This window comes from Olea europaea, chromosome 6 (assembly GCF_002742605.1).
Source record: "Olea europaea var. sylvestris chromosome 6, O_europaea_v1, whole genome shotgun sequence".
Taxonomy (NCBI): domain Eukaryota; kingdom Viridiplantae; phylum Streptophyta; class Magnoliopsida; order Lamiales; family Oleaceae; genus Olea; species Olea europaea.
Genome location: NC_036242.1, coordinates 7,908,832 through 7,920,661, shown reverse-complemented (window position 1 = coordinate 7,920,661; position 11,830 = coordinate 7,908,832). Strand labels below are relative to the sequence as shown.

Sequence of the window (11,830 nt, the reverse complement as noted above, 5' to 3'; positions counted from 1 at the left end):
ATATCCTAAAAGGCTACGATAGTGATTCATGTGTCTAAAACTTGTGTTCTTTTCACCACTATCTCTAACTAGATGACTCCCATGCTAAAGACATCTGATTTTATGGAGAAATTGCCTCGGTGGTATATTCTAGAGCCGTATAGCCACTATATAAAGTTATTGGCTATGAGATCTTGTACAAACAACTATATGTTTCGCTCAAGTTAAAGAGAAAATAACTATGTCCATTAACTCTCTTTTTCTTGCAATACCTAGTCCCCCACCGAGAATTCTAGCTAAGCCAAAGTCTGAAATATTTCGATATAAATTTTCATCTAGGAAAATATTGCTTATTTTGAGATCCCTGTAGATAATCTTTAACCTGGAGACATTGCGAAGATAGAGCAACCCCCCTTGAAATCCCCATAATAATGTCAAATTGCTTAGGCCATGTCAATATTGTCCTTTTTTTTTTTTATCTGCACAGAGTTGAATACTTTCCGTGTGTCAAAACTAATATGTTTGATCCCCTTGAAATTGGTATATAATTTTTCATAAAAAATCAATATGGTTTCTTAGGTCAAACAGAAAATAAAATTATCCACACTTTTTTTCTCTGCTTGTACTCGTAGATCAACATTCTTTTATGTGCCGCAACCTAAACGTCTGACGAGATTTCTATGTTGGAATTTGGCAATCAAACTCACTCCATTTCTTCAGGAGCATATCTGAACGTTTTTTACGGTCTTTTTACTGTTACTCCTTGTCCATCCTTCAGGAAGTATTATCTGATCATTCGATAAAAAGTATTATCTGTATATGCAACTATAAAATGCAAATGTTAATGGGATATTTTTGTACAACGTGAAAATTTTCACATCTCATGTCCTTAATCCTTTAAACCTGACCAAAACGAACATCGCCAATCATGTTTTCACTGGAGAAGTTATCTATTGTAGCTGCAATCGTTGCCAAATCAAATGAAGGTAAATCTATATCTTTAATTTTCCTTCAGGAAGATTAGTTTTGCTGGCTTCTTCTTCTTGTTTACTGAATCATTGTTTGACCGTGTAAAGTTACTAGTTCGACCCTAAAATCACCTAGGGGGTGATTAGGTGAAAACTGCAGAATTAAAATTATCAATTAACAGCAATAATTCACTTATTAATTGTTCTAGATGTTTAGTCAATCAAGTCAATTTATCATATGTTAAATTGCCACAATTTGTAACAATTTGTAATATGAAACCGATAAAGAACAAAAGAACTGTTGACGAAGAAAGCCAACTGGGTAAAAATTTCGAGACAAAGCCAATAACCTCCACTATAGACAATAAGAGCTTATAGTACAATCCAGCCTAAAAAAGTCCACTAGACTCGGTCTAATTATTGCAATCTCAAAGACCCGATCGAACGTGCTTTACTCGCATCTATTCCTGATTTTCTAGAATTGTCTATTTCCTATGAATCATTAAAAACCCCTTGTTCTTATACTCTTCTTGTGTTTCTATTACAACCTTCCTCAATTTTCATTAACTTTTGAAAGTTATTGAGAAAGTACCTTCTTGTATGTGTATAGAAAGTTGGTGTTTTGGATTATATGAATTTGATGTTTTCCCTAAAGTTGTAGTTGAATGAACTCAAGAATCAAAGGATTAATCTAAGGCTTGAATGTGTTCTTGAATCTTAGAAATATGTTCTGGAGAAGGAATATAATGAACAATTACACCAAAAAAAGATTAGGGATTGCGTATATATAATAGAAGGCAATTAGCTAGCAAGGTTTGAATAAAACTTTTGAAAAACGTAAACTAGGGTTTTAAGTGTAACATTGTTGTTCGAGCAACAGGCGAGCGACTTGTGTCGCTCAAGCAAGAGCTGGGCGATAGTATTTTTATTTTTTTTGCTTGAGCATCAGATGGGCGATATGCTAGCGTAAATTCGACGATCTTTCTCCTTATTCCAAACTCGTATTCTAAGTTACCTATTTCATTTATACAATATTTCAATTGACTCCTTGACTTTTACAACTATTCGTATTAGTTCTTTTGTTTAAAGAATTGCCGATACAATAAAATCGTAACAAGTCCTTAAAAAGAACCAACTGACGCAATTTTCTTTACATGAATCTTGTTTTAATTAAGTTTTATCCATAGCTGCTGCTATATTCTACAATGAACAAGATTGGTCGATGTTATTTTTCCCTCAAGTTCTGCGTTATGAAACTTGATTATAAAATAAGGCTCCATAGAGTGATGTTAGTCTTAGGAAGTTCATAAAAATAATATAACGAATCTCAATCGAACCAAGGATACTTGGACTGTTTCTGTTGATTTTTATGAACACTCCATTCTTATCTATATTTAATACGAGCTAAAATACAGATTTCATGAGTCTGGCATGATCAAACTTGTAAAATCTGGACCAGACCCACTGGTCTGACTTTTAAACAGGCAAACAACTTGCAAATTGGTCCAAGACTCCAAGATAAGCTACATGGCCAGACCCCATTGCTTGTGAACATGTCAACCTTGGTGCCTCGTCAGAATCGATGATTGGACCGAGTTTTGTAAGTATTCATAATACGCTAACGAACATTACCTAAATTTTTTTTTATTCAACATAGTTTTCAGTTTCTAAAATCTTCACACGCCATTTCTTATCTGGCTAAGATACATGTCTTAGAAACCTCTCAGTCATAATTAATGTCAATGTCATTATTTTCTTTTCAACACTTACTTTCAATCTGTGGCATAAATAATCAATATTTTGTCAAACACGTTTACTCGACTTTTCTTACAGCCACATCAAGTGTGGGGTTTATTCCATGTGAAAAAAAGGTAATGAAGCTAATGTGTCTTTTCTTACAGCTACGTAAAGTTTATGGGAAAAATGGTAATGAATTTTATGCTTGTAAATCAAGCAACTATCAAGTATTCTTTTTTTTTTCCCCTTAAATATTTTCATTCCACACAGGAAAAGTTGATAGAATTCGTCGTAATTTGTTTTAGTACATTACAGCAATGGCCCTAATAGAATCTGATGAAGTTGGAAGAACAGCAACCCATACATGAACTTAACCCGAACTAAAACCTGCAGTAGATATGAAGTTGCGTGTGATGAGAAAAAATGGCTTGTTAGGGCTGTTTTGGCATAATTTTGAGTGGGATCCATTTGTTCATTTTGGAAGATCAAAGTTGATTCGTGTTCTCCTTTGAGGGAACATTGAAATCATATATTTACTTGCCAAAAATGATAACTAGATGAATAAGAAATTAAAGCTTAAAGTGATGAATTGGAAAAGGTTAAAGTATCAGAGGAAAAACTACAAGTTTACAAAAGTTATATGGCTACACTTTGAAAGTTTGTAATCATGTATAGCATAGAAATTCTCTCCACGTACGAGCACACAATATGCAAATCAAGAACCGGAATAGCACTTCGAATCTTGAACTTGTGTGCACATGAATGTCTGATTGAACAGACCAAAAATTGGCCTCCTTAGGAGGGTCCACGTTTTAATTCACTCGGGAAAGCAAAATTCCTCAAGGATACAATGGAACTTGTTAGGAGAGAAGAAGCCACCATTAGTGAGGCTCGTATTTCGGCATTAACAAAATTCGAATAAACTTGTTAAAGAAATGAAATTGAAGAATGCAAGAATAGGAGATTTCGGTCTTGATAAATCATTTTTAATTGAATCAAAGAACTTAGAACTCAGAAATTTCACTATAAACACGATATCACAAAAAAAGGGAGTATATAGGAATTATCAAAGTACTTAAAGTACTTAATTTATCGTTATTCGTATCTTCTCTGTGCATGAAACTGACTTCGCTCTCTGCTTCTGGAAAGACGAGCTCTTTTCAAGTTTAATCAAGGCCTTATAGACGACTATGACTCTCTCGTCCTTGGGAAGTGACAAAGATAAAAGTGGATGCTGCAAATGGAAGGGTGTGGCATGTAGCAACATAACTGGTCACGAGAATATTACTCATTATCATCCCTCGAGAGAAAAGAAAAGCCCTGCATTGCTTGAGATGCAGCATTTGAATTACCTGGACTGGACTGGACCTAAGGGGAAATGATTTCGGAGGCAGTATTCAAATACCAAAATTCATTGGTTCCTTCGAGAAATTAAGACACATGAAATTTAAGTATGAACATCGGAAAGTAACCAACTTGCTGACTCTTGAAATTTTTGGATTCGCTTGTCCATATTGTCACCAACTGAGATTCAAGAACCTAGAATCGATTTCTCATCTTTCTCCGTTCTTTACTTGGCTGGTGTTAACCTTAAAGATACCAACTGGCTACAGCAAATAACAAAGCTCCCTTTTCCTCAAAGAATTGCTTTTTAAAGGAAAGATACATAACCTCAATTTTAATTAAAAAAGAACTAAAAAAATAAACTGTACCCATGTGTAGCACCATTATTGCTACATAGTACATAGCATTACTCTATTAACAACAGTGCTATTATATTAGCATGATTATGTGCATGTTCTACAAAATTATCATTCTGTTGAACCTTCTCTATCTGGCTTCTATATCAGTCATACTCACTGCATTTGAATTTGGCTCTGGTTTACAAGTTTCTTCATTATTGTAATGCAGTTTACAAGATCCTTCAATATTGTAACTCCCTCCCATGAAAAATCCAGGTTCATTGGGATCAGGCAAATTTGCTCCCTCCTGATCACTTCCTAGCACAAAAAGCACATTGGACATAAACGGTCTGTCGTCTGCGTGTTTCTGAACGCATAATAAGCCCATGTGTATACATCTCTTCACTTGAGATTCAACATATGAATCTTTCAAACATTCATCCATTAGTTCCAAGGCCTTGTCTTCTTTCCAAAGGAGCCATGCCTATGAAAATTGATCGAATTAGACGAGTTTTGTAGCTCGCAAGAAAACTAGTAGAGATATATTTATAAAGTACCAAAAGCTACAAATAGAAGTAAAATTCAATTTGCTCGCACTACTTACATGTCCTAGAAGGCTATCACAGTGATCCATGTATCTGAAACTTCTGTTCTTTTTGCCACTCACTATCTCTAACAAGACAACACCCATGCTAAATATATCTGATTTTACTGAGAACTTCCCATCAAAGGCATACTCAGGAGCCATATAACCACTGTATAAAGTTATTGATCAATGGTCATATGATGTTGTGCAAACAATTAATTTTTTAACTAAAGTTAACGAGAAACTGAAACTTACTAAGTCCCAATAACTCTTTTTGTTCTTTCTATATCGTGACCCCCTCCAACAATTCTTGCCAAGCCAAAGTCTGAAATTTTCGGATTTAGATATTCGTCTAGCAAGATATTGCTTGTTTTGATATCCCTATGGATAATCTTTAATCTGGAGTCGTGATGAAGATAGAGAAATCCACGAGCAATCCCCATAATAATGTCAAAACGCTTGTGCCATGACAATATTGTCCTTTTATCTTCATCTGCTCAGAATTGCACAGTTTTAATTGTTAAAACTACATGTTTGATCCCCTTGGATCAAGCATAATGATTTACAAAACATATTAATCAGATAAAGGGCTTCTTAGGTCATACCAAAAATAAAATTATCCAAGCTTCTGTTCTCCATGTACTCATAGATTAACATTCTTTCGTCTCTTTTAGTGCAACATCCCAATAATCTGACGAGGTTTCTGTGTTGGAGTTTGGCAATCAAATTCACTTCATTCTTGAATTCTTCAATACCTTGTCTGGATGTTTTGGACAGTCTTTTTACTGCTACTCCTTGTCCATCTGATAACCTACCCTTAATATGCAATATAAGATACAAGTGTTAATGTGATATATTCGTACAAAGAAAAAAGGCACCACATCTGTTTTCGCTAGAGAAATTACCCGGTAAACAGGACCAAAACCACCTTCACCTATCATGTTTTTGCTGGAGAAGTTATCCGTGGCAGCAGCTACAGTTGCCAAATCAAATGAAGGTAATTCTAGACCTTCAGTTTTCCTTTCTTCTCCTATAAAGCAAATCATTGCCTTAGGGCTTTAATGCATGCTTACTGTGATTTATGTATTCTTAAGCACTTTACTGCACTTGTGATAAAACTTCTGTGAGAAAGAACAGAGGATAAGTTTTATAACCTTTACTTGTTAGTCTTCTCTTTAGAAGTATGCCCCCGCAGATTAAAGCAGGGATAAGCACTCCGACAGCAGTCAAAATGAAGATTATCTTTGCGGGCCTTTTCTTCTTCTTACCTAAAACATTGTTAGATTCTGCAATGAAAAAAAGCAGCTGATGTAACTATTCTCCACATGAATCCTTTTTTAATTTAGAGTTTCTAGTTTTCTGATATAAACTACAAGAAATAGCATTTGTTGATTATTTTTTTCTTGTATTCCCCTTCTGAATCTTGATTATAAAATTTGGTTGCTTAATATGATGCTGGCTTTTTGAAGTTAATATAACTAACATTGCAAAGGATCTCAACTCTGTTCTATTTTGGACCGTCCTTACCCACAGATAAAACTGAGTTTTCTCAATTTCAACTGGCAAAAAGCTCCAAGTTAAACATGGATACTTGAGAGTGTTTCTAATGATGTTTATGAACATTCTATTCTTATCTCGATCAATATGAACTAAAATATTGGGTTAAATTTATGAGTCTATGATCATATTTGTAGAATCTAGACTGGAGCAGGTAGCCCAACCAGGAGATGACTTGGTTTGTAAAAATCTCAAGCAAGTCTACTTGCCCTGATCTCATGTGAACCAGTCAACCTCAGTGCATTGGCCGGATCAATGATTCGGCAGAGCTTGATTAGAATACATGATCAACCAGAGAACATGACCTTAATTTTTTTATACCACAGAGAAAGTGTGGCAATTTTGTGTAACATGCTTGGTCTCAACGCCCTTACGAGGTAGCGGAGTTTCACACACTTTAAACCTGGTCCGCGCCTAACTAGGAGAATTGGCCGCAATCTTAGAGGTACTACCAACCCTACCCTACCACCTATAGGCGATCGTCCGTCCTACAACCGCCCAAAAAGGAACTGCAGTGGTCTTGAATAGGAATTCTACAGTGATTAACAGAATCCCAATAAAAATACTACTCCCATTTTATGGTTTCTAAATTCTCTACACTCACAATTAGATACATGTCTTGGAAACTAAGAGTGATTACCGGTAGACTTACCTAGTTCAGAAGGTGGCAAACGAATGTAGATGTTCACCTTGCTATCTGCTCCAGGAGGCTCTCTAATATCAATCAAATCCCCAAACCACATCAAACAGCTACTGACTCCAGTTATAAAAGGGGTAGCAAAAGCTGTACAGGAACAGCTTTTGGAACACTGAGCTTGACATTCATTGAAATTCATACTAGTATTCAATTGAAACTGCAACCTATCAGGAAAGTTAGCTTCCACCCCAAGAAACCCATCTCCATTCTGGCAATTTATTGGCGTAATTCTAACACATCCACCCGACCAATCTTGCACGTCCCAATCCTTCTGAAATCTTGGGGCGAATCCCTTCAGACACTCACATATTGGTACCTGACTAATTCTGCAGATACCATTAGGACCACACCGAGCATAATTGTCACAAAAATCGCGTGGAAAAGTCTGAACAAGATTCCACCCATTTTTGCTCTCATTCATAGTATAGCGATGGACAAAGCCTGATTTGTCTAAATTAAATCTCGTGATTAATGAGCTGTTATCATAGAGTGAAATCCTGTCTTTATTGAATACCAAAACCGGTTTAAAAGGTGTAGTGAGAATGAAAGGGAGATTACTGGTGTAATGCCCACTCCATGGGCTGCGGCGGCATCTTTTTATCTTCCCGTGGTAGACAACCATTTCAACTAGTCCACCATTATATTCAATCCTGTCGGAAAAATCTCCAATGGACGGATCATGAGAACTTCTCCAAGACGTCAAATATTTATCTTGACCCTGTCCAAGGTAGTCTACCAGTTCCATTCCTGGTAACCTGGTATCACACGGATAATCAAAACTCTGCCATATATAGTTTTGTTGAGAAGTTGAGTTCATAATTACAAGGTTTCCAGTGTTTAAGAGGCGTACAACTGGAATTGATGCAACACTTGATGTATTTGACGACCAGATAATGGTTTTGCCTCTCTTAAGAAGTAAAGTTCCATTTCTGGCTATGGATAAGATCCCTTGCGAGTCTATAATGGGATTATTTCTATTTGCAACCCAAAAAACAACATCCGGAGTAGTTTTGTACCATATTCCTAAGAACCTGTTATTGGAATTACCAGGGGAGAAGAATCCCAGCTCGAATATTTCTCCCTCAGAAACTAAAATCTGCCCGTCGCGAATGGTTTGGTTTGCAGAAAGTGTATCTGCTGCAACGGACAATTTGAGAAACGTTAAAGAATAGATGAGAGCAACGGTAAATTGTGATTGCAGCATTTTTTTGGATCAAGGAATCAGTAAGTTGCCATTCCGTGTGACTTTGGAAAACACAAAACCAATCTGAATCTTCTGTAAATTCATCATTTCTTTTCATTCTGGAGTTAGGTGCTAACACGTGTAGTGACTTTTCTGTGGTCTCTGGGTCCTGGTTGGCACCTAGTTTAAGGTGTGAACGTTGAAAAATCTGCATACCATAGAATAAAATAATGGAGGTGACGCATTAGGTTGCCAAGATTTTTCATTCCTTTTCCTTTTCTGTTTATGTTTAATTGTTCAATTTCCTTTAGTTTTAGCAGTTAAAGGGTGATGTCGTTTATTCAACAAAATTTGACAATATTACTAAAATTACAAAAGCTAAAACGTTTGAAATGAATGAATGATTAGTGGTGAACATTGTGGGGTCGATAGGCAATTTTAAAATAAGACTTTCTTGTGTGTATAAAGAAGGTGTTGATTTAGATTAAAATTTAGAGATAAAAGGTCAACATTGGATGGATATAACTTCCTTGACTTATAAATGAATAGTTCTATTTAACAGCATAAAATTTCAAATATCAATTTAAGTGATACTATTGTTCATTAAATAAGGTACCCTGTTTGGACTCATTAAAATTAAAATGTATTTTTCTCTCTTTTCTTTTCAGATACAAATTCTTCAATAAAATAATATTACATGTAAATTTTAAAAAAAATTCCTTCTTTTTCAACCACGCGTTCTTTAAAAATATTATTTGAAAATATAATTATCCCAAAAATTTGATTTTAATTTAGCCCAAACAAGGACTAATTGAGTCATTTAGGATCCGTTTAATATGATTTTTGATCTTGCTTTTGCTTTTGCTTTCTCTAAAAGAATTTTTTAGAAGAAAATATCTTAATTTTTGTTTGAAAACTAAATTCTAAAAGAACTTCCTATTTTGAAAGTACTTTTAGAAATAGTCGCATTTGATCAATTTTATTCAAAAGTTTTGAGTCTCCCTCAAATCTCCTATCCTGCACAAAAATCTTACTGATTATAAAAATATATTCCAAACTTTAAACTTTTGAGTTTGCATCATTCTCCTACATGCAGTGGTGAGCACAGACACTTTTAATTAGGGACACATTCTAATTTGACCGGGGAGGGGGGGGGAGGATTGCGAGAAGTTTTACCTTTGAAAATTTACATTAAATATATATGTCTTACCCCATGTAAATTTACATCCTAGAATTTACATGGGATATGAATTTTCAGATGTAAAATTTCGAAAAAATAATAATAATAATTAAGCTATTTGTACTTGTTGGCTTACACTTTGGTTTACCCGATCCCACTTCTCCTCTCACATGGAGTTTGGTCCCACGTGGAGGCCACGAGTGGGGGCCCAACCCCCATGTGAGAGGAGGAGGTGGGTCAGGTAACCCAAAGTATAAAATGGCATGTACAAATAGCATCATCCAAAAAATTTATGTCATATTTCATGCAAAATTTCCTAATAAAATGATGTAAATTATTTTGAGAAAATTTATCGTGTAAAAATAATAAATATTAATGAAATTATTGAAAATTTTTAAAGAAAAGACAAGTTGGAATTTTTTGAAGATGCATGTTTGACACACTTTTAACTATTTTTTATACAGGAATGCTATATAGGTACATTGTGGTGTCCATTTTGGTGTTCAAAATGGACACCCGACACCTCGATAGTGGTCGAGGCGCCTACCACACCTGGGCCCACAGGCGCCTCGGCCAATACCGAGACGCCAGGTGTCCATTTTGGACACCACAATGTACCTCAAGCATTTTTCCTTTTTATATATGTTTGAACCATTCGACATGTCTAAAGTGTAGTCTCAAAATAAATTTCGAGATAACTTAGATGATTTGTGAATTTGTCTATCGTACAAATGTCAAAGAATTTTTAAAATTAGCATGTTATCGAAATTTTTAAAATACTAGTTTACAACGTCCTACTTTGACAAGCAATAACATTTTCTACGGTTAGTCATTTCGCATGCTATTAATGACTTAAAAAATTAAGTTGTGAGCACTTTGAAATGGTATTAAGAATACAATATTTCAACTTCATTTGACACTCCTTAACGACTTCGAAATCGTGACAAAATATAGAAAATTTAATGGTTGTAAAAAAAAATAAAAAAAAATGATGAGTTTGCGCAAATGTAGGAGGATCGGATGACCCTCCATGCCAAGCCTTGTGTCCGTTCCTGCCTATATGGGACAAAGTCTTTGAGATCAAAAATTTCGGGTCTCCATTAAATCTCATGTCGTGGTACCAAAATCATTTAGGAATATAAAAAATATATTTCAAGCTTAAAACTTTTGGGTCTCTCATTTGGGAAAAAGTCCTTCGATCTCCAATAGTTCTGGGTCATTATATGCCTTATGTTCGGGACAATGTTTTATATGCTCCAAAAACTCTTGGACATGTTTGATTCGATCAATTTTTCATGGAATTTTCCAAACATTTTGGATAGATCTCAAATTCTTAAATAAATCATAGAATTCAATTCTATGCAAATTTGAGTGATTTCAACATTAACATGTACCAAAAAAAAAAAATGCAATTTGTGACATAGTCTAGTGAGGTATATCATTAATATTTTATTCCTACTTTGGAGCACTTAATTCAAATAGATGACAATCATTCCTCAAACCATGTGAGATATACACGTAGCCAATTTATAATTTAAATATTAGGAACGTAATTGGCATGCAAATTAATTTACGAATTTAACAAAGGTGGCAGACAAACGGAAATTTTCAATTTCCTGGCATAATTAATGCAATGGTTCCTAACACAATGTTTTCCTCAATTATAGCCTGTTTGAGCTATATTATTTTTTAAAAATGCATTTTAGAATAATTAATTGATAGAAAATGTGTGGTTAAAAAATAAGAAAAAATTTTGAGTTTGCGTATCATATTATTTTATTGAAGAACGTGTGATTTAAAATAAAAGGGAGAAAAATGTATTTAAAAAAAAAATGGATCAAACAATAGCTATATGTAAATAATAAAATAATTATCAACGGAAAAATTTGTCGCAAAAAAAAGTATTTAAAAAAAAAAAATGAGATCAAAAGAGCTAAGGGTATAATTTCAAATAACTGCTTAAATATGTCAAATTCGACCAGCGTCATGTAGAGTTAAATAACAAGCAGTTATTTTAATATAAGAAATCTAGAAACAAAATTTATTTTATGTCATGTCCTATGAATAAGATGTTGGTTCATAATAACATATACTATATGTCAGAATCAAATAAATTGTCTAATTCCTTAAGAAGGAAAATGGTTCATGAATAAGCACAACTAATTGTTGGAAATAAAATCTTCAATCACACTACATCGTATTTAATTTATTGAGTTCTAAGAATCTTGGCACCACGTCTACACCTCATCGCCCATCGAAAT

General features: G+C 34.4%; 1 protein-coding gene across 2 annotated transcripts; it reads right to left on the bottom strand.

Annotated features, from left to right (window-relative positions):
- Positions 1 to 3,701: 3,701 nt before the first annotated feature.
- On the bottom strand, positions 3,702 to 8,662 carry LOC111395708 (G-type lectin S-receptor-like serine/threonine-protein kinase At4g27290). 2 transcript variants are annotated; one of them, XM_023021831.1, is made up of 8 exons: positions 8,057 to 8,218; positions 7,162 to 7,961; positions 6,107 to 6,238; positions 5,858 to 5,982; positions 5,558 to 5,768; positions 5,208 to 5,445; positions 4,971 to 5,121; positions 3,703 to 4,850 (listed from the first exon to the last, which is right to left on the bottom strand). In XM_023021831.1, exons 1-8 carry the CDS (start codon positions 8,131 to 8,133, stop codon positions 4,515 to 4,517), a joined length of 2,070 nt encoding a protein of 689 aa, XP_022877599.1. In that variant the 5' UTR covers positions 8,134 to 8,218; the 3' UTR covers positions 3,703 to 4,514. The 2 variants fall into 2 exon arrangements, with proteins under 2 accessions (XP_022877598.1, XP_022877599.1); XM_023021830.1 differs by having other exon boundaries at positions 3,702 to 4,850; positions 7,162 to 8,662.
- Positions 8,663 to 11,830: the final 3,168 nt, after the last annotated feature.

Coding starts and splice junctions, on each gene's coding strand:
- LOC111395708 (XM_023021830.1), bottom strand. CDS start 8,410: ATGCTGCAATCACAATTTACCGTTGCTCTCATCTATTCTTTAACGTTT. Junction 5,983..6,106: donor GAGAAGACTAACAAGTAAAG/GTTATAAAACTT, acceptor TTTGCTTTATAG/GAGAAGAAAGGAAAACTGAA. Junction 5,122..5,207: donor AAAAGAGTTATTGGGACTTA/GTAAGTTTCAGT, acceptor AACTTTATACAG/TGGTTATATGGCTCCTGAGT.